At 40.6% G+C, this 23,688-nt stretch overlaps 2 protein-coding genes across 6 annotated transcripts in view; one reads left to right on the forward strand and one right to left on the reverse strand.

Moving 5' to 3' along the window:
- The window catches only part of LOC120534479 (zinc finger protein 585A-like), a 349,597-nt gene that overhangs the window by 204,539 nt on the left and 121,370 nt on the right, over positions 1-23,688 (forward strand). The gene's annotated exons all lie outside the window — the stretch shown is intronic.
- Positions 1-23,688, reverse strand: part of LOC120534483 (zinc finger protein 239-like) — a 37,419-nt gene that overhangs the window by 6,816 nt on the left and 6,915 nt on the right. For 3 of the 5 annotated variants that reach the window (XM_039762075.1, XM_039762077.1, XM_039762076.1), the window contains exon 2: positions 4,078-4,544. In XM_039762075.1, the coding sequence (XP_039618009.1) occupies positions 4,078-4,507 (430 nt within the window). In that variant the 5' untranslated portion in view covers positions 4,508-4,544. Of the gene's footprint in view, positions 1-4,077; positions 4,545-4,618; positions 4,679-5,875; positions 6,009-23,688 lie in introns of those variants that run through there. The other 2 variants (XM_039762078.1, XM_039762080.1) reach the window with 2 other exon arrangements.

Consider the following 23,688-nt stretch of genomic DNA (forward strand, 5'->3'; position numbering starts at 1 on the left):
CCTTGAACCTGTCCCAGTCATTCAATACATAAGACACGATGTTCCTCCGGATATCAAGAGTGAGCCTGATATGGCCGTGCAATATGTAACAAAGGGAATGGAAAAGATAGGTGCCATCTCTGGGCATGGAAACCACTCGGTAAGTGACAGTTCTTTGATCGATGGTGATCACCTCGATAGACATGTTAATGCGGGTACAGTTGGAATGATAAAGGAAATGGGTACCTGAACAATGTAAAGCAAGTCTAAAATACCTACACAATAACTATAATTGTAATAAATGAACAATAAAACAGCAGAGAAGCCGTGGATTAAATAAAAAAGCTGTAGTTATCAGCAGGGAGACATGAATCCTGTGGTGATGCAAGGAAGGCAATGTAGAGACCGGAGTGACAGATGGCCTTATATAGGCAGGCAGCCAACAACGTGGGAGGCACTGGGATGGGGGACCCAATGCAACCTCACACGGTGACCGAGCTACAGGCTATGGACGTATATATGTATGTAAGTAGGATTCAGTTAGCATACCAAATTTCTTGTATATGGGCCCATAAGTAACAAAGACCATTGAAAAAGTTCAATATGGTGGCCGACAGTGGCGTCATACCACCAAAATAAGTATGTACATTGGTTTCGGTTAGCGCAGGGAAGCCACCTACCAAATTTCGTGAAGATGGGGCCATAAATAAGATAGTTTAACATGGCGGACGTTGTTGACCGTTATCGACCGTTACACGTAGAATTTCGAAATGAAACCTGATTAACTTTTGTAAGCAAGCTGTAAGGAATGAGCCTGCCAAATTTCAGCCTTCTACCTACACGTGAATTTGGAAAATTAGTGATATTGGAAAGTTCAATAAGGCGGCCGACAGTGGTGTCATACCACCGAAATACGTACGTACATCGGTTTCGGTTAGCGCAGGGAAGCCGTCTATCAAAATTCGTGAAGATGGGGCCATAAATAAGAAAGTTCAACATGGCGGACGTTGTCGACCGTTTTCACCGTTATGTGTAGAATTTCGAAATGAAACCTGCTTAACTTTTGTAAGTAAGCTGTAAGGAATGAGCCTGCCAAATTTCAGCCTTCTACCTACACGGAAAGTTGGTGATGATTGAAGTTTAGTGATGAGTGAGTCAGTCAATGAGTGAGTGAGTGAGTCAGTGAGGGCTTTGCCTTTTATTAGTGTGTGTATATAAACTGCTCAAAAAAATTAAAGGAACACTTTGAAAACACATCAGATCTCAATGGGAAAAAGAAATCCTCCTGGATATCTATACTGATATAGACTGGGTAATGTGTTAGGAACGAAAGGATGCCACATCGTTTGATGGAAATGAAAATGATCAACCTACAGAGCCCTGAATTCAAAGACGCCCCAAAAATCAGAGTGAAAAAATGATGTGGCAGGCTAGTCCATTGTACGCAGCACTTTGTATGGCCCCTGTGTTCTTGTATACATGCCTGACAACATCGGTGCATGCTTCTAATGAGATGACAGATGGTGTTGTGGGGGATCTCCTCCCAGATCTGGACCAGGGCATCACTGAGCTCCTAGACAGTCTGAGGTGCAACCTGGTGGCATTGGATGGACCAAAATATAATGTCCCAGAGGTGTTCTATTGGATTTAGGTCAGGAAAGTGTGGTGGCCAGTCAATGGTATCAATTCCTTCATCCTCCAGGAACTGCCTGCATACTCTCACCACATGAGGCCAGGAATTGTCGTGCACCAGGAGCCACTGTACCAGCATAGGGTCTGACAATGGGTCCAAGGATTTCATCCTGATACCTAATGGCAGCCAAGGTGCCTTTGTCAAGCCTGTAGTGGTCTGTGTGACCCTCCATGGATATGCCTCCCCAGACAATCATTAACCCACCACCAAACTGCTCATGCTGAATGATGTTACAGGCAGCATAATGTTCTCCATGGCTTCTCCAGACCCTTTCACTTCTGTCACGTGCTCAGGGTGAACCTGCTGTCATCTGTAAAAAGCACAGGGCACCAGTGGTGCATCTGCCAATTCTGGTATTCTATGGCGAATGCCAATCGAGCTGCATGCTGCTGGGCAGTGAGCTCAGGGCCCATTAGAGGACATGGGGCCCTTGGGTCACCCTCATGAAGTCTTTCTGGTTGTTTGGTCAGAGACATTCACACCAGTGGCCTGCTGGAGGTCATTTTGTAGGGCTCTGGCAGTGCTCATCCTGTTCCTCCTTGCCCAAAGGAGCAGATACTGGTCCTGCTGATGGGTTATGGACCTTCTATGGCCCTCTCCAGCTCTCCTAGAGTAACTGCTTGTCTCCTAGAATCTCATCCATGCCCTTGAGACTGTGCAGGGAGACACAGTAAACCTTCTGGCAAGGACACGTATTGATGTGCCATCCTGGAGAAGTTGGACTACCTGTGCAACCTCTGTAGGGTCCAGGTATCGCCTCATGCTACCAGTAGTGACACTGACTGTAGCCAAATGCAAAACTAGTGAAGAAACAGTCAGAAAAGATGAGGAGGGAAAATGTCAGTGGCCTCCACCTGTTAAACCATTCCTGTTTTGGGGGTCATCTCATTGTTGCCCCTCTAGTGCACCTGTTGTTAATTTCATTAACACCACAGCAGCTGAAACTGATTAACAACCCCCTCTGCTACTTAACTGACCAGATTAATATCCCATAAATTTCATTGACTTTATGCTATACTCTAATTAAAAAGTGTTCCTTTAATTCTTTTGAGCAGTATATATATATATATATATATACATATATATATATATATTGTGGCACGACCAGGAGAAACAGAGGAGGGCTTGTACCTCCTCCAGACTGCGAGGGGGCGTGCATCCTGGTTACGCTGGTGGCCTCGGGTAAGGGCGTTGCCCCACTTCCAGACCATCATCTACCACATCCGGCCGAGGCAGGAGCCCGGCCGGGACGCCCAGGAGGACCGGAGGAGGGCCTGTACCTCGACCAATCCACGAGGGGGTGTCCGCCCTGGTTTTGTTGGTGGCCTCAGGTAAGGGGCATGGAAGCCCAGCCCTGTAGGGGTCCGTAGCCACCGCCAGGCGGCGCCCCACTATCTGAACAGCCCTGGAGCCCAGCACTTCCGCCACACCAGGAAGTGCTGGGGGGAAGACGACAGGGGACACCCGGACGGCTTCCGGGTGCGCAGCCAGCACTTCCGCCACACAAAGGCGTGTCTGCGGAGGAGTGCCGGGAAGCAGCTGGAGCCCATCCAGGTTCCCATAAACTGGAAAGTTTTGGAAAGAAGGAATGGGTTAAAGTTCAAGACTGATCAGCAGCTATATAAAAAGTATTATATATATTACTGCAGTGGTTCTCAACCTGTGGGGCTGGCCCCTAGGGGGGTGCGAAGTAACAAAAAAGGGGGCACGAAGATGTGAAAAAAAGAAAACAAGAATCAAAAATATGAAAAAAAAATCATCCGTTGAAACCAAAACAAATTAACTTAAACTACATTCTGATACTAGAACAATAAATATAGAGTTAGATAAATGTCGCTAAAAGTTAAGTAGGTATAATAAAATATGTATCTACATTTCAAAAAAATGTTAGGGGGGGCGTGATTAAAACTGTTTTGAAAATTCGGGTCACAAATACTTAAAGGTTGAGAAACGCTGCATTACTGCTAAAGAAGGGTCAACCAGTAGGTAAATACAGGAGGGGCACAGAGTGGACAGTGAATGTTTAATGATGTGTTCAGGACTGACAAGAAGTCGTCCATTTGTTTGTGTGTTATTAGTTTAGGGCGACTGTGGTTGCCTGTAATTAGAGCATAGCTGAATATCAGACCACATTGTTAAGAGGAATGAATGCAGATATCCAGGGAATTCCAAAGGGATCAGAACCTCTTTTTTGCAGTTGTATATCTGTATATCACTCTTTATGCAAAAGTCCTAAACATGTCTTTGGTAAAGTCACTACAATGGAATAATAGCAAATTGCTAAGCCTTACATTACAAAATCCCAAACTACATTTAAACACACAGTAAAAAGCACTCCATCAAACTTTCAGGCCAATAAACACCAACCCTAAAACTTTACATTTACATTTTTATTTTACACTTACTTTTCCCAGACTTCTTTGTAGCTGGTGGCTGATTTTTCTGACTTCTATCAGATGTAGTCTCCTCAGTCCTCTTTGTGTCAGACTGTAATGATTCAGACTTCACATTGATAGAAGGCTCTGGAGATGAACAGTGTCTGCTTTGAGAAGAGTCTAACCCTGTCATCACTCCATCTTGACACCAATCATGAAGAACGCATTCCTCAACACTTCTTAAATTTGTATGGTAATGCATCCCAATACTGACAGACTTCTCCTCAGCTTCTTCTTTAATGTCCACTGACTGAAGTTCACATTCTTCCTCCTTGATGCTCAGACTTTCCTGTTTAGGGTAGATGAACTCCCAATTACAGTCCTCGTCCTCCTCCTTAATATTTACATTTATATCCATGATGTTTGTGTCCCCATCACAGGTCTCCTGTTTCACATCCATTGAGATGTCACAGTAAACAGCAGATTTTTCTTATTCTCTGTAGAAAGAATGTGAATTAACTAAAACTGCAACACTTAGGTCTTAAGACAACTGAATGCCATTTTACAACACCTTGTCATTTTCATAGCATGCTGCCAGAAACTCATTAACCTTCATTTCAAATTATCAGATGTGAAACAATCTTGAAGGTCCAACAGGCTGAAACAAGAAGAGGTAGGTCAGCAGCATTCACTATTTGAGTTAAACATGCAGTGCTGCAGGTGTAGCAGAATTGTATCATAAGTTATATTGATGAAGGCCTATTCAAGTAAGTTCACAGAACTGTGTTAAGAAACAGAAACGTCAGGAGGGAGAAGATGAAACAGGACCTTAACTTTACTGAAAGGTACAGGCTGCAACAGGAGAAGACAAGCAAGTGAAGAAGGGGTTTGCTAGTTTAGTTGGACAAGTGTAACTGATGGTGCTTCGATTTTTGTCAGAAGGTTTGACAAGCCTTTATAATTCATTAAAAGCCACCAGTCCCCTCTATTATGCACTGAATAAATTATAAGTTTTGATTGTATTATTATATTTATTAAAACCCCTTGTTCTCACTAAAAGTGTTGTATTGTTCTGTTTCACTGTGACCATCCCTTCTGCATTAATAAATAGCTGATTGACCTGACTCAAGCTCCTTAACTGCACCATCATAATACAGATGGAAAAAGTACTGTAACTATATAAGAAAGGGCAGAGTGGGCTCTTTTTACTAAGGGGACTGCGTTCTTTTAATGTAGGAAGTGACATCCTTCATATCTTCTTACAGCTCTGTTACTGCCAGTGTGATAGTGTACATCACTTCAAAAGAGTCTGACCGAATGAGCAGGCTAATTAAAAGGGCAGACTCAGTTATGGGACACACCCTGGACCCCCTGAAGTTCGTAGCTAAGGAGAGAATTAAAACAAAACAGAGTGTCATTATGAACAATGCTGCACATCCTCTCTCTGACACACTACAACCTTTCAGCCAACAGATTACTCAGCATAAGTAAGTCAAAGAAACACTACGGGGGCTCCTTTATACCATACAAGCAATTCTGAACCCCAATGTTTAAAGAGTCATGGAGGGTCACATATAACTGAGGCACTGGGCGACTGCAGGTGGTTTACAAATAAAATGGTCTGGAAACAGAGATTTCATGATGGAGGACAGCAGCTACCTGATGTGAGTCTAAATGAATGTCTTCAGAATTTATTTTAAAATCTCTAAAACAGAATTACAGCTCTGTTTTCAACATCTCAAGACAGACGTTCATGTTCACCGATTTCATCTTGTAGAAGTAAATGTTGTCCACAAACGCACAAAACCATAAATAGCTTCATACATACCCCAGTACTAAATCTCAACTCCTCCCAGTATTGTGACCTTGGCGTAGTGGGGACCTTCTGTGTCTCAGTTACTCTTAGAGCTCCTCTGTTTGGAGATTTGTACACCAGAGTGACCAATCAGCTGTGGGTAACCCTAACAGGAGGATCCAGACAAGTAACAGCCAATTACTAACCATTATGAATATTCTAATAAATCAAAGAGGATCTTGACAAGAGGAGAGAGGCCAGGTGATCGGCTAAGAGTGTCCGGTGGCACATAGAGGTGACCGTTATTTGCTTTGAGACTGATTTGGAACAAGCACTGTGGTTTGAATGCTGGTATCGATACCAAAGTCTAAAATTTAGTACTAATTCAAAACTACCTCACAAAGCAAAATCAGATTTCTCAGTGCATTTTTAGAATATGGGAAGGAAAAAGAAAACACAGCAACAAGGAACACATGAAAACTGCACAGGGGAAGTAAAGAGGCTGAGGTTCAGATTCACAGTGCTGGAGCTATGAGGCAGGAATATTGACCTCAAACTGTTAATAACTTCTTTAATACTCATTGACAGGCATTACTAGTTATTCTTCATCACTAAAAGATAAGATTTTACATTACATGGTTAGGGAGAAAAAAAAAAAAAAAACAAGGAATTTTTCTCCCAATCAATGTATGTAAATATATGCTGTTTAAATTGGATTAAGCAGTTTACATAAGCAGTATGGTGTCTTCATCAAGTATTCAGAGCCTTTCAGTTTCTGCGCACATTATTGTGTTGTAGGTTTATTTTTAAATTGATAAAATTTTACCTTTTTACCCATCAATCTAGACTCATTAACCCATAATGACATTATAAAAATACATTTTCCAAAAGGTTTGCAAATTCTTTAATCAAAAAATGAAATCTTATATTTCTACAGTTTAAGAATTCAGCAGCTTTGTTTTGGAACTTCAGATTGTACGCTGGTGCATCCTGTTTGCTTTCATCCTCCTTGAGATGTGTAGAGAACATGCTTGAAGTGCACCTGTGACAAACTGAGTTAAATGGACACCATTTAGAAAGGCCCATGTGTACCTGTGTATATAAGGTCCTGCAATTCACACTGCACATCAGGACAAAAACTAAGCCATGATGTCCAAGGAACTCTCTGTAGACCTCTGCAATCAAATCATGGTGTGGTACTGATCAAGGCAAGAGGGTAAACACATTTCTTATGCTCAGGAGGTTTCCAGGAACATACTGGCATCAATAATTGTGAAATGGAAGGAATTTGGCACCGCCAGGATTCCTCCTAGAATGTGCAGTCCAGTTAAACAGAATAACTGGCCAAGATAGGCCATGGCCATAAAAGTGACCAAGAACTTAATGGTTACTATAACTGATCTTCAGAAGATTGTAGAACCTGTGAGAAGGACAACCATATTGACATACTCCATCAATGAGGCATTTGTGGTAGAGTAATAATAATTCTTTATATTTATATAGCACTTTTCTTACTACTCAAAGCGCTCTCCACGCAAGGAGGACCTGGGAAGCCACTCTTGGGTAAAAGGCATATAACATACCACAACTGACATTTAAAGGACTCTGATAGGAGGAGGAAAAAGATTTGCTGGTCAGATGAGACAAAATTTGAAGTCTTTGGGCAGAACACCAAGCACTCTCTCTCTGGCACTACTCATCATCTGCCTAGGATCATCCTTTCAGTGAAGCACGGTGGTGGCAGCATCATGCTGTGGTGTGCTCCTCAGCAGCAGGGACAGATAAAGTGTTAAAAACCATAAAAAGGATGAAAGCAGTCAAATAAAGAGAGGATCTTGATGAAAACTGCTCCAGAGTACACAAAGCCTCAGACTGGGGTGACGGTTTACCTTTCAGTACGATAATGACCTAAAGAATGCAGCCAAGACAATACGGCTCTTGCTTCAGTCCAAGTTTCTGAGTGTCCTTGAGAGGCCCAGCCAAAGACAACATTTAAATCCCAAAGACCAACCATGGAGAGACCTGAAATGGCAGATTTACAGACACTTCTCATACAATCTAACAGAGATTATGAAGATCTGTCAAAAAAAAAATGCAGTACACTGCCGAAATCCAGGTGAGCACAGATTATAGAGACTTACTTAGTGATATTCAAAGCTGGAATTCTTGCCAAGGGGGCTTCTGCAAAGTAATGAAGTAAGGGGTGTGAATACTTACATGAATAAGAGATTTCAGTTTTTGATTCTCATTAAATTTGCAAACCTTTCTGAAAACATGTTTTCACTGTCATTACAGGTTATTGAGTGTAGATTTATGGGCAAATGTATTAATCTAAAGTTAAATGTACAACACAAAGTGCGCAGAAAGTGAAGAGGTCTGAATAATTTCCAAATCCACTAAATATACACACACATAATAATGCTGGTGGCCAACATTTGCCAGTTATTAACATCTACAGGAAAGATAATAGAGAAAGAACTGTGTGGAACTACATTAATCTCCCACTCCATACATTTGTATTCATTCTCATCTCGTATTCTGTCAGCCACGGTCTCAAGTTTTGCTCACTTCATTTTTCTCTTTTAGTGACCAGAGGTGTAAAGCCCAACTGATTCCTGGCTGCTCTTTCTTTAATGGAACAATGCGGATTCAAGGGAGAAAGACAATTTTAAATCCATTCCCAGGTATTTAAAATGTTGAACTTGTTGTAATTTATACAGGTATATCACCCACCCTAATAATATAAGCTCTAGTGTCTCTAGTTGATTATGTGATCTGCACACTCCAGACTGATGCTGCCTTGTCTTGAACTGTGTACAATTTAACCTAATATTCCTAATCTTAAAGCGTGTCAATATAATTTCTTCTCTTCTTGTTTTGCCCCCTTTTCCCGTGGATCCAACTCTGCTTTCAACTCTGTACATGTCTTCCCTTACTGTCAGTGTCCCACATGTTTTGCCACATCTCATCGATTTTCAGTCTCATCAGGATGGTTGATATATAGCGCATGCAGGTGGATCAGAGGTGGATTCAAATTATTCTATCCTGGTGTGGATAGGAGGAGAAATGGAGTAGGATTATTTCTGAAGGAACAGTATGTCAAGAGTGTTTTGGAGGTGAAAAAAGTGTCAGACAGCGTGATGATTATGAAGCTGGAAACTGGAAGTGAGATGATAAATATTAGTGCATATGTCCTGCAAGTTGGGTGTATGATAGAAGATTTCAGGAGTGAGTTGGATGAAGTGATGAACAGTGTACCCAAGGGACAGAAATTGGTGATTGGAGCGGATTTCAGTGGACATGTTGGTGAAGGGAACAGAGGGAATGAGAAGGTGATGGGTAGGTATGGTGTCAAAGAGAGGAATGAAGAAGGTCAGATGATAGTGGATTTTCCAAAAAGCATGGACATGGCTGTGGTGAATACGTATTTTAAGAAGAGAGAGGAACATAGGGTGACATACAAGAGTGAAGGAAGATGCACACATTTAGATTATATCTTATGTAGGAGGGTCAATCTGATGGAGATTGAAGACTGCAAAGTGGTGGCAGGAGAAAATGTATTTAAGCAGCATAGGATGGTGGTCTGCAGGATGACGCTGGAGATCAAGAAGAGGAGGAGAGTGAGGGCAGAGCCAAGGATCAATTGGTGGAAGTTGAAAAAGGAAGACAGCAAGGTTGAGTTTAGGGAGAAGGTGAGACAGGCACTGGGTGGCAGTGAAGAGTTACCAGACAGCTGGGAAACTACAGCAGATGTAGTAAGGGTGACAGCAAGAAGGGTGCTTGGCGTGACATCTGGAAAGAGGAAGGAGGAAAAGGAAACCTGTTGGTGGAATGAGGAAATGCAGGAGAGTATACAGAGGAAGAGGATGGCAAAGAAGAAGTGGGATAGTCAGAGAGATGCAGAAAGTAGACAAGAGTACAAGGAGATAAGGTGCAAGGTGAAGAGAGAGGTGGCGAAGGCTAAAGAAAAGGCATATGATGAGTTGTATGAGAGGTTGGACACGAAGGAGGGAGAAAAGGACCTGTGAGCTAGACAGAGAGACTGAGCTGGGAAAGATGAGCAGCAGGTTAGGGTGATAAAGGATAAAGATGGAAACGTACTCACAAGCGAGGAAAGTGTGTTGAGCAGATGGAAAGAGTACTTTGAGAGGCTGATGTATGAAGAGAACGAGAGAGAGAAGAGGTTAGAAGATGTGGAGATAGTGAATCAGGAAGTACAGCGGATTAGCAAGGAGGAAATAAGGACAGATATGAAGAGGATGAAAAATGGAACGATATACCTGTGGAAGCATGGAGGTGTTCAGGAGACATGGCAGTGAAGTTTTTAACGAGATTGTCTTATTTTATGTGTGTGACAGAAAGGACAGTAAAGCTTTAAATAAAACTGACTGTTGATGATCGGTGACAAGTGACAGCAGATGCCTACTTTGGGTAGTGCAACAGAAATTGAGAAGAGAATGTGAAATGTGTCAGTGACTAGGATTGTGTAACTGGAAGATAGTTTAAGAATATAGAAACGACAAAGGCTCAGTCTTTTAATAATTATAGTTGCATAAATGAATTATTCTGCTGTGCTGCAGTGCATATGACTTCTTATTTACTGATCCTCGACAACCTTTGACAAGATGCATTCACAAGGGACGCGGACATTGCTGACAAAGTCAGGTGCGTTTTTGAAAGTTTGGCTCCAGATGTGCATATTCTTGTCATTACTTGAATGATCTTTATGCCCACCTGTGGATGAATTCACAAAGTCTTTTCAACTTATTTTGTCTCATTAACACAGAAATCCCGAGGCTTTTCCTAAATTGCAGAAGACCCTGTCGATTACACTGATTCTGTTTTAAAGACAGTTGTGATTAGTTATACAGCACACGGTTTTACTCGCATTGTATTCTGGAAATCAACAATACATTTCAGCTACAGATCTGAGAATCACTGAATGCTAAAAATGTTTTAGGAGGAGTGTCTTGACCACGTCGGCTTTGTAAGTTCTAATGTGTGATGTCACTCATCCTCTGTGACATGATTGACATGGAGTGGAATAGAAGCTGCACTTTTACAATACGTATGCTGCCTTATGGTAAATATGCTCATCAATTTACATAGACAAGACTCCACACCAAGAAATGTGGTATCCCATGCAAACCTTTCACAATGTCTCTTAAAAGTATTTATTAGCTTATAGGTAAGTAGTACAAGTTTTTTAAAAAAGTCAATTTTTCTTTCGACCGTGTTCCATGAATGATTCCTGCCTACAGGAACCGCAAGATTCAAACTCAGGTTGGAACACTGCGCAGATGGAGGGAGAAGGGTCTATCTGCAGCCTGCAATACCAATGGTTCAGTCACGGAACGCCCTTCATATCACGGAATGCCCCAAATATCGGTCACGGGACGCCCTCTGATGTCAGTTTTGATACGTCCATCGTTTTTGTTGGCGCTCAAAGGAATGGTGGACTTTGAATAAATCTTTATGAAAGCTTTTTGTGGAAAAAAGAACAAGACAGAGTTTGAGTTAGAAATCAAGATGACAGTGAGTTTGTTGCAAGTTTTATTAATATTAGGATAACATCATACTTTAATGGTAGTGTACGTTATACCAGAGTGTATTAAAGATGTTAGTTGAATCGACTTTCAGGTGCTGTGCAATACTAAGCGCTCTTAGAAAGTATTAAACAACAAGCAGGTCCGTTTGTGTAGCGTATTGTTTCACTACTGTTCGGAAAACTCAATTTGGAATACTAAATCGACAGATTCAGCTTTCGATAATTTTTTGTAATAATTAAATATTATATGTAATTGTCCGTTGTTGAGTATAGCATAGCTACGTGTAACGGATTGTAATCAAATTATCAGTGACCGTCATTAAGAACTTATAATTGTCCTGCCCTATGATTGTCATGTATATAACGTATGTGCTTGTTAATAAGAAGCAAAACCTAACAGTAACCTGGTATTTTAGATACCAAAATATATTTCAGAAAGACAGTGAAGAGAGATTGAGCCAATATAAACTGATTTTCCACTGAAAAGTGGAAAAAGAACACAGGTTTCTAAGACAAACACGGTTAATAGTGGATATAATATTTTTTCTCGTATAGTAATGTTACTATTCAAAAGTCTGAATACACGTAGGTCAATTTAGAAGACTTTTTTCATAGTTCTGTATATACATTTACAGTATATAACGGAAAATTTTACCAAGTAGCTACAAAGGTCAAGTGTTAAAGCAATATTCAATTACCTCCTGTTCAAGAAAGTTCAAATTAGAATCTAGACAATGGGGGAAAAGAACAGCCAATTATTATTATTTTATTTTGTAAAGTTCTTTCAATGATAGTATAGTTTGTTTAAACTCTTAAAACAATATTCAGCGTTTCATGCTAACCTCTCCTGCATTCTTCAAAAATACTGCTTTTGAAGTTTTTGTTTTCAATTGAAATAAAGTGAAATGTTTGTTCTTGTGCATATTTGCCAGTTTTAAGAACTGTATATTTATTTTATGTTCACCAGAGACACATAAGTATATTCAAGTCCACAGAGGAATCTACAGTTGTGTTTGGTGCTCAGGAGTTTGCTTGTCTACTTTGCTATAAAAGATCAGCTTTTACAGGCCTCATCAGCCACTTACAAAGCCACAAAAGGACAGTGGTGGTCCAGGAGGGATGTGCAGCTCTCATAACTTGTAAACTTTGATCAATTGACAATTTTAACACATTTGAATGCAGCGAGATCTCCACATTAACAACAAGATGTTATTTGACAAAACAGTATACGGTGTACTTTTCCACCTTTTGAAAAGCTTGCTTTGATTAACTTTAGATTAATTCATTCATGACTGTTTATTAACACAATTTCCTATTTTAAAATATTTAGTAGAATATGACAAAGATCATAGTATGAATACTTTCATTTTTAAGAACGTAAGCCTGGAGTTACATTACCTACAATTGACAGGCAACATATATTTTCATAAATGTTTAAAAGCGTCATTGGCTGTATCTTTTATTATAATGTTTGTTATGATTTAAAAGAAATAGCATGTTGCTATTTTTTATTCATAGAATTTATTGCAATTTCCTGATTTACATTTCTTAGGAAGACGTGCCATAAATTAGAAGATGGCGGTGTCTTCTCTTACTTTGGAAAGCCAGCATTAAAGGTGTGTAACTTTTCAAGCTTTTTTAAGGGAAGAACAGTTCTCAGAATATGTCAGCTTACGGCATTTCTGAATTTTTTTATTTCTTCCAGCCAAGACAGCCGTCTTCAGTTTCCACACGGGAAGAAGGACATTCTGTGTACCAAAGGTAGTGCTTTCTAATTATCAGTTTAAAAGTTCTCTGACACTCATTTTATACACTCACCTAAAGCATTATTAGGAACACCTGTTCAATTTCTCATTAATGCAATTATCTAATCAACCAATCACATGGCAGTTGCTTCAATGCATTTAGGGGTGTGGTCCTGGTCAAGATAATCTCCTGAACTCCAAACTGAATGTCAGAATGGGAAAGAAAGGTGATTTAAGCAATTTTGAGCGTGGCATGGTTGTTGGTGCCAGACGGGCCGGTCTGAGTATTTCACAATCTGCTCAGTTACTGGGATTTTCACGCACAACCATTTCTAGGGTTTACAAAGAATGGTGTGAAAAGGGAAAAACATCCAGTATGCGGCAGTCCTGTGGGCGAAAATGCCTTGTTGATGCTAGAGGTCAGAGGAGAATGGGCCGACTGATTCAAGGTGATAGAAGAGCAACTTTGACTGAAATAACCACTCGTTACAACCGAGATATGCAGCAAAGCATTTGTGAAGCCACAACACGCACAACCTTGAGGCGGATGGGCTACAACAGCAGAAAACCCCACCGGGTACCACTCATCTCTACTACAAATAGGAAAAAGAGGCTACAATTTGCACAAGCTCACCAAAATTGGACAGTTGAAGACTGGAAAAATGTTTCCTGGTCTGATAAGTCTCGATTTCTTTTGAGACATTCAAATGGTAGAGTCCGAATTTGGCGTAAACAGAATGAGAACATGGATCCATCATGCCTTGTTACCACTGTGCAGGCTGGTGGTGGTGGTGGTGTAATGGTGTGGGGAATGTTTTCTTGGCACACTTTAGGCCCCTTAGTGCCAATTGGGCATCGTTTAAATGCCACGGGCTACCTGAGCATTGTTTCTGACCATGTCCATCCCTTCATGACCACCATGGACCCATCCTCTGATGGCTACTTCCAGCAGGATAATGCACCATGTCAGAAAGCTCGAATCATTTCAAATTGGTTTCTTGAACATGACAATGAGTTCACTGTACTAAAATGGCCCCCACAGTCACCAGATCTCAACCCAATAGAGCATCTTTGGGATGTGGTGGAACGGGAGCTTCGTGCCCTGGATGTGCATCCCACAAATCTCCATCAACTGCAAGATGCTATCCTATCAATATGGGCCAACATTTCTAAAGAATGCTTTCAGCACCTTGTTGAATCAATGCCACGTAGAATTAAGGCAGTTCTGAAGGCGAAAGGGAGTCAAACACCGTATTAGTATGGTGGTCCTAATAATCCTTTAGGTGAGTGTATATTAGAGCTTCACAAAAAGTCTTTGACCAACAGGTCACACAGCAGGTCTCCAGTGAGGCCTTCACTGACTTGTGTCTTTCTTCAGTCCTGTGTTGTGTCAATGGCATTACGGGGGCAAAGAACAGTGGTCTTAAAAATTTGGGCGTGTGTGTGCTCTGACTGATTTATTAAATGGCAATTATTTCTGCTTCCAGTAATTCCAGACAAGATAAGAAACAGCAAGGACCTTTCTCTCTCTGCTCCTTCTTTTCCGATAGTGCAGCACATGCAGCCTTTTTCTCCTTTTCTCACTCACTCACACATTTCCCAAGGGCTTGATATTGTATATCCTTAACCAATATGTCATAATGTAAAATATATTTTGTGAAAGTATAATGTAGTATGAGACTATTGAACTTGAATACAGTAGAAAGTCAAGTGTTTTCACCTATAAATACCCAAACTTTTATATGAAATGCATGTATTTTTGAAAATGTTGACTGAATTATTTCTGCCAGTACAATGAATAGTATCAAATTTAGCTTACTGTTCTTAAAATCTTAGGCAATCAATGGCTTCATAGGCTTCCTTTTGTGGAGTGTAATTTTTTAACTGTTTTCCTTGTTCTTCAAAGATCAGTTTCATTTGTGGCATTAGGTAGCATTAACTGAATTTGCAGGTCAGCATATTTATGGTTATGTGCTGTTGGTAGCAAATTGTCTTTTTCTTCTTCTTTCAGTTGCTCCTGTTAGGGGTTGTCACATTGGATCATCTTCTTCCATATCTTTCTGTCCTCTGCATCTTGTTTTGTTACACTCATCACCTGCATGTCCTCTCTCACCACATCCATAAACCTTCTCTTAGGCCTTCCTCGTTTCCTCTTCCCTGGCGTCCTTCTCCCAATATACCCAGCATCTCTCCTCTGCACATGTCCAAACCAACGCAATCTTGCCTTTCTGACTTTGTCTCCCAACCATCCAACTTGAGCTGACTCTCTAATGTCCTCATTTCTAATCCTATCCATCCTCGTCACACCGAATGCAAACCTTAGCATCTTTAACTCTGCCACCTCCAGCTCTGTCTCCTGTGCCATATAACATAGCTGGTCTCACTACCATCCTGTAGACTCTCCCTTTCTCTCTTCCTGATACCCGTCTGTCATAAATTGCTCCCGATACTCTTCTCCATCCATTCCACCCTGCCTGCACTCTATATTTCATACTACATAATGAATTCAATGCTACATAATTGATTTGCAGAAATATATATTTAATAATCTGTATTGCTGTGCCTTGTAGCATGGAAAATTTGCGTTCTGCACAAAGGCACAGGTCTGTCAGGTACTGTGTGTAGTGAAATGATTCTTACAGCTCAAACACAGCATATGCCTTAAAGGTAAGGATTCTCTTTTTCCTTTTCGATATCATTCAGTCATCAATCAGTCTAGAATAGAGTGATTGTTTACTTCAGGTAAACACTTTAAATTATGTATAATTTTTTACATGTAGCATTTCTATTGCAATATGTTTAGGAGAATGTTTTAGTGTTTTTTTTAAAGTATACTTACTAAATTGGGAACAATTAAACTACATATTATTTGAAATGATAAATTTGGCCTTCCTGCGGTGGGTTGGCACCCTGCCCAGGATTGGTTCCTGCCTTGTGCCCTGTGTTGGCTGGGATTGGCTCCAGCAGACCCCCGTGACCCTGTGTTCGGATTCAGCGGGTTGGAAAATGGATGGATGGAAGAATTTGGCCTTCACAAGTGACTATATTGTGGAAATTGGACTATTTTTGTCTTCTAGGTACTCACTTAAGTACAATTCCTGTAGACGTACAGATTGAATTGAAAAGGGTCTTACAGCAATGCGTTAGTAAATAAATATGGATGCTTTTTTCACTTCAGAGCTTTCAAATTATTTGTGCACTTTCTGAATGGTTTCTAACTAGACATGACATTCCCTTGAAGATTAACTGCTTTGGTTGTACACTGGAGTTTATTTTTTCTTTTTTACTCCACCTCATGAATACAGGGAGTACAGCAGAGGCAAAAAGCCAGAGAAATCAATCGAGCTAAGGATTCCAATGACAAGCTGTGGTCATATCGGTGTGTTCATAAACCAATTTGACTGTAGTTTGAGTGAACGTGGTGATAATGTGTTGGTATTCCTAATAAAATACTTCACACTCTATTGTTTTCTTTTTCACCAAAAAAAAGTCTTCATTCATCAAAAACATCCTGACTGCTTGTGACCGACTTGTTGGGACAGAACTCTGGATATGGACAAGGATGAAGTAACACACACAATTGGAAAATAGACGAAAGGGGAGACGATGAAGATATTGAAGAAGTCATGTCCTCCTGGTTATTTACTTCTGACTGCATGAAGGATATGCTCTCATATCTTGATGAAATACGGGGTAAAAAAAAAAAATTCCCATCAGTTGCTGCTGTTTTACCAATTAGGTTGTTATGTTTTGTTTTCATTTTGTCAACCATCAAAATTTCCATTGTAAAGAAAGGTGGGGATGGACTGGCTCTCTGACCTGGTTCAGTAGTTCCTTGTCTACTCAAAACACCCATATAGTGGATGGAGGACACGGATGGGTGTCCTGACTGGGATTGTGTGTTTTATTTTTTTTAAATATATTCATATTTGAACTTGGAACTTGTATGTGTGGTTGTGTCCAGGGTTTGGGTACTATAATGCCCCCCCACAGGTTACACTCCCCTATGTGGTAGTTAAAACAATGAGCTTTGTGTTTTGATACATCACTTTAACTTTCAAGACCTATACTGTTGGCTTGCAAGTTCAAGATGGGAGTCTAATTAAAAGCAAAAATTCGCTGCGACAAAAATCTGCAGCTCCTGGGAGTGAATAGGAGAACCACTGTATGAAACAATGCCATGTTACAAATCACGATTATTAATATGTATACTACAGTATATGTGTTTGTGTGTGTGTGTGTGTGTGTGTGTGTATGTAGGTATATATAAGAGAGAGGGAATATATGTGTGTTTCATGATTTACATCTCTTGTAATGTGTAAAATGTGCTTATCTGTTTATTCATCCTTTTCATGTCCATAACAGTCTGTGTGTTGTATGTGATAACTAATTTTATAACTAACTACACTCACTCAGACTTCTTTAACTTATTACAAAACTTTGCTCACCTTCATCATCTCCATGATGCATACTGGTACAGCAGTTAAGTCTTGTACTCCATATCATCTACACATCTGGATAATGTAAAAACTGCTCTTACAGAGGCATGTCTATAGACAATAGCTTAGCATTCAACACTGTTGTGCCAAGAGACTTGGATTTTGGACTTCATAGCAAACAGACCTCAGCTTTGCAGATAACCAGCATCAATCCCCCAGTGTGACTGTGTGTCCGGACACCACACCAGCTCCATCATTAAAAATGCTACTGACATCACGGTCATAGGCCTGGCCACCAACAATGATTAAATTGCTTGCAGACAAGAGGTCTACCTGCTTGACTCAGTGGTCCCAGGACAATCTGGCCTTTAATCATTGATTAATTGAGGAGGGAACAGCACATCTTGTTTATTGCCAAGTTCACCAATGTCTTCCTGAGATGTCTCACAGGTTCTGTCTGGAGTCCATCTTCACTGGTGGCATCACATCCTAGTAGGGCACACATGCTTGGGTCACTGCAGAGGTTGGTGAAAGCCAGAAAATATTACTGGCAACCAGTTGCCTTCTAACCAGGCAGGGTATCTAAAAGACATTCTGCTAAGATTATTCCACACTCAGCCATTCTGCACAGCTGTTTTTCTTGCTCCTGCCTTCTGGCAAATAATAAAGAACCAGTGGCCTTCAGTATTGCTTCAGAGAAGGTTTTTTTAGTTGTGAAGTTACTGAAGAGCCAATCGTAATTACACACATTGTAAGAAATAGATTATGTATAAATATTTCAAATATAACTGAATATATATCTACTAGCCAACCCGCGGTGTACCATACGCCGCATAATCAGGCCGGTTTTTTTAATAATTTTTAAGCACAGGGTGAAAATTTAACATTTGCAAAATCGGTAATGTAATAAATCAGCAAGAAAAGCAACATTGTAACAATGCACGGAACGAACCAACACACAATCGTCCGTGCAGCGTAGCGAGGTGGGAAGGGGGTGTGTACAAAGTGCAGGAGCATCTAAGAAGACGCATGTTTGTCGCGGATGCGAATTGCTGTATGTAGCGTGTACAACACTTTGCTAGGCTGCACGCGGTCGTGCGTCGTAACCGAAAACTCGTTTTTTAAAGACTGCTCACTTCATTGTGTTTTAACCTCTGTTTTAAAGGAATGTTTTAATGATCCCATGGGATACCCCTCGCAAACAGTTTTACACGCCGCATATGGCGATTCACCTCCGCGAGAAACATGCCTCTATTAACAGTCAACTTTTACAAAGTGTAGGGACGAAAACAGTGGGAGCGTATGAGTCGCACTTAGTGGCAATTCCACGGTTTGCAGCCCGAATGGGGTTCAACGGCTTACCCACGCCTAGACACACGCTCAGTCTCATGCATAATTATTTATTGAATGGTAAACACTTCTGGAAAGACATGGTTGTCTAAAACAGGTTAGTGTGAGAATACAACAGTAAGTGAATGAAAAGATGGAACTCTGGAGAGAGCAAAATACAACACAATAGTGAACCCGCGGCATAACAAACGCCGCATAATCATTTATTGATGGTTGAACACTTCTGGAAAGACACAGGGACACCCCTCGCAAACTATTCTACACGCTGCATACAGCGAATCACATCCGCGACAAACAAACTGTTTTACACACTGCATACAGCGAATCACATCCGCGACATGATATTTCCTAGATGGTCCTGTCGCGTCCACCCTCGCACTCGAAGCATACACACTGCCTGCTCATGTGCCCGGTCGTAAGCCGCGTCCAGCCTCGTTCTCGAAGCATACACACCGCCTGGTCATGTGTCCGCTCGCAAGAGAAACTCACGGAGAGCCCACCAGCTGCCTGTGTGTGTGCCTCTGTCTGTCTCTGGCGCGGCTTTCTCTTGCGCTGCCTCTGTGTGAACCAGTCAGGCACAGAGAAGGTCAGCTGCTGAGAGAGCGTCTCGACTGTTGCAGGGCCTGCATTGGTGAAGCAGGTGAGACGGTAATGAAACAGATGCACAGGGCTTATTGGTTTTTAAAGACTGATTCCTTCATTATGCTTTAACCTCAGTTTGAAAGGATTGTTTTAAGGATCCCATGGGATACCCCTCGCAAACCGCTTCACACGCTGCATATGGCGATTCACCTCCGCGAGAAACATGCCTCTGTGAACAGTCAACGTAGCTCGGAGGTACATGACATTAACCTGACCTGCACTGCATGTGGCCTCTACGACAGACGAACATAAATGATGCCATTATTTCTGTGTCGTCGCTTCCGAGTTGGTGGGCGTAGCCCTGCGAGTTGTCGTCGTATCCAATGGTCTTGGAGTTGGTGTGCTTTTCATAGTTGTCTTGCCTTAGTGAATTATATATATATATATATATACTGTATATTGTATTCTATGTATATTTGTGCTTTATTATGTTATCACTGTTCTGGAGAGACATGTAAGTAACAATATAAATCTACTGTATGCACAAGACAATAAATACTGTATGTTTAATGATGAGATCACCTTGGGATGATTCCCTGCTGAATGCAAACTGCAACCGACCAACTCTTTATTATTATTATAAGTAGTAGTGTTAATAGTATTTGATATTTATTAAAGATAAAAAAGACGATGACTCAAAGACAGTTTGTTTTTATGTTGATCTAAGCTGGGCCTTTGCGATCTACTTAAATGTTGCACAACAAAGGTTTAAGAACAATCACGATTGTCTCAAACTCAAAAGGTATTTAAAAATGTAAAATTTCTTGGCTGTCACATACCGTTCAATTGATATGGAAATGACACACAGTATTTCACACAAACAGCTTTTAGTAATGAAAACATTGATGGATGAAATCAATAAATAAATGACTGACTGTTTCCTAAAATGTTTAACTGACAATTTTAAAACCAATTTTATATGTAGCACTGTTTTTGCAACCCTTTTAAAAATTAATTAAGCTTAATATAGTTTCACGCGTTTATAATCTGCTAGTTGAAATACGAAATAAATTTATAGATTGAAAATCTCTATAGGTATGAGTTTCATGAGGTACACTCTGTTTGAAACACTAAATGCTAATAAGATTTACTTTTACTACAATGTAACGGGTCCAGAGAAAACGTAATGAACAACCATTCAAAATAGTAAAACAACAAACTTCTTTATATCAGCAAAATGCTTAGAATGGTTGGATAGTCTAAGTGTGAGACTGGAAGTCATTTGTTTGTCCAAACAGAAACTGTTGTAATTTGTTTACTGTGCAACGAGCCTGTCAATACTGTTTAGCAGAGGGCATGATGCGAATGACGTTGGGAGAGGGAGTTACGATAATTGCGTCATTACATGAAGTGCATGACTACCGCGAAGGGTGTTCCGTGATATGGTGGGCGTTCCGTGTCTAACTTCAGAGGTATCTCAGTCTGCAGCATAGACATGGAATTACTGCATGACCAGCAGCATCGTACGTCAATGTCGCCACCATATTGCGAGTGGCACTGCTGTGGAGTTAAGTAATGGATAAAGATGTGTTATTGAATCAAGCTGACGTATACGAGAGGGAAGAGGATTCCCAAGTTGAAGATCATTCTAAAGGTCATTTAAAAGATCATTTTAAATGTCCAGGGGCCTCATGTATAAACGGTGCGTACGCACAGAAACGTTGCGTAAAAACTTTTCCACGTTCAATTCGCGATGTATAAAACCTACACTTGGCGTAAATCCACGCACTTTTCCACGGTACCTCATACCTTGTCGTACGCAAGTTCTCCGCTGGGTTTTGAAGACTGGCGGCACCCAGCGTCAAAGCAGTGCTACTGTTCCTGTGTGGTTACACCTTATTTTCCTGACGCGGCTTTATAAATACACCGAAACTAACCGCATATTGTTTATTAGTGTAATGCATCTGATTGTAATTAACTTGTAACAATATAATGGTAGAGGGAACAGCCATAGTATTCCAAATACCATAACTGCTTTAATGTTGTTACTCTCACTTCTTCTTCTTCTTCTTCTTTCAGGTCCTCTTGTTAGGAGTTGCCACAGCGGATCATCTTTTTCAATATTTCTCTCACTGCACCACTCAGAGTATTTATATCACTGTATCTGAGTGTGAATCACAGCAGCAGCTGATCGGAAAGAGAATTATCGGTATACAGCTTCAAGCACACGCTGTCTCAGCCACTGCAAAATGTTTTAAAGCCTTTCCTGTACGGACCTCGCGGTTCAGAAACAGAAACGATATCATTTATAAGGTGAAATTCAGCAAAATATGTTTATTAAATTATACAGATAAAACTTTAACTTCATTTAAATAATCTATATTCTTCACTGGGAGTGTCGTTAAGGATAGAATAATTAAACATGTACTACGAAGATATTTCAATGTTCTTTAAACGTTTTGAAGAATCGGCGCTAAGCTTAGAGATGGCCTAACGTCTATTACAGAGCTGATTGTATGGCGATCGGTTACTTGGGGAAAGAAAAGCACTGACTGCAGTGATGGCTACGCCAATATATATTGAATATAAAACAGAATAACAACACAGCTAAAAACACAGCGCCAAATTTCGGCAAAAGTTAAATGTTTGTGTCATGAGCACGAGGCGGCTATGCAGTATCCGCAAAGGACGTAGCCATCCACTGTGCATAAGTTACCTTACTGACAGGCGGGCGAAGGAGCCACCGATTCTTCCTCTGCCCAGTGCCACCACAAGCCTAGAGCCGCCCCTGATTGTACTGCTGCAATAAATTATTTCATCGAAGTGAAACACATGCTTAATAACGTGCTTTAACTCCTATCATCATGAAAATGATATCACGTATACATCTCAGTATTTTAGTTATTCAGAGAGCTGTAATATCACGAATGTAATGGACTCTGTGTCCAGTTGGAGGAAGAGAGCCGGTTTAAAAAGCAAGTAGTGATTCACACACATAGAGCACATAGAAAATCAAATACAAAACAAAACATTTAACGTGCTACTTTAATTACGATGTGATTTGAGAAACTGGTTAATTAAATGATTTTAAGATGAAGTTTATGATGTTCTATTTTAATGACAAAAAAACTACGTGATTAAAGTGGAAATGTCGAGATTGAAGTTGACATTTCGTGCTTTTTCCTCACTGTGTGCCTTTTTTCTCTGTACCCTAATAAGCTTTCATATGACACTCAGACAGTGGGCTTACAACTCGGCTTTTCACGCGACTTTGATATGTGACTTCTTTTTATTTCCGGCACTGTGCGATTTTGTGAATGTGAGCTTTCAAGTTTCTCCAACACGCTATGTCACTCGATCAACTTCATTTTGTTGATTATACCACAGTTTATTTGAACAAATAGTATGTTTTTCATTTGCCTCCACTTGGTATTCGCTGAAATTCTTATGTTTCCCCCTGTGCTTTTCCCATTGTCTTTTCACAGAAGGCTGCGCTTAAGGGCGATTTATATTGATTTGCATATTCAAATAGGCGTAATTCTGGGAGGATTTGGGGCGTTACATAATGCGTGCACGGCGTTAGTTTTCACGCTGATCGGGATTTATGTAGCGGAAGAGCGTGGAAGTTAGATGCGCACAGATTCCTGCATCTGGATTTTTCTGTGCGTAAACACATTTCGGCTTTTGTGCTTACGCTATGTTATAGTGCGAGTTCTACGCACGGCGTTATACATTAGGCCCCAGAGCAGTATTTTGTATTGTATTCAGTAGTGAACAGGGAGCCAGTGAAGTTGTGAGAGAATATGTGTACTGTAATATGTTCAGTGGATTTAGAACAGCAGGTTATTATCCTGGCAGCAGAATTTTGAAGAAGTTGTAAGCGATGGATAAGTTTTTGTGGGATGCCAGATAGAACAGCATTACAGTAATCTATATGTGAGGTGACTCGGGCATTAACCAATACTTCAGTATTGTGTTGCATAGGAACAGGACCTTTAGAAATGGAGATAGAAGACGGCAGTCCGAGAACTGCTACTTATATGGGAGGAATTATTTAATAATAATAATAATTATTATTTTTTAATCAAAACTCCACGTCTACCTGTATTAGTTTAAATGGCACTTTTGCCATTCGCAAAAGGGAGGATGCGCTGACGTATCCTGTCGACTGGGCAACACAGT

This window comes from Polypterus senegalus, chromosome 8 (genome assembly GCF_016835505.1).
Source record: "Polypterus senegalus isolate Bchr_013 chromosome 8, ASM1683550v1, whole genome shotgun sequence".
NCBI classification, from domain to species: Eukaryota; Metazoa; Chordata; class Cladistia; order Polypteriformes; family Polypteridae; genus Polypterus; species Polypterus senegalus.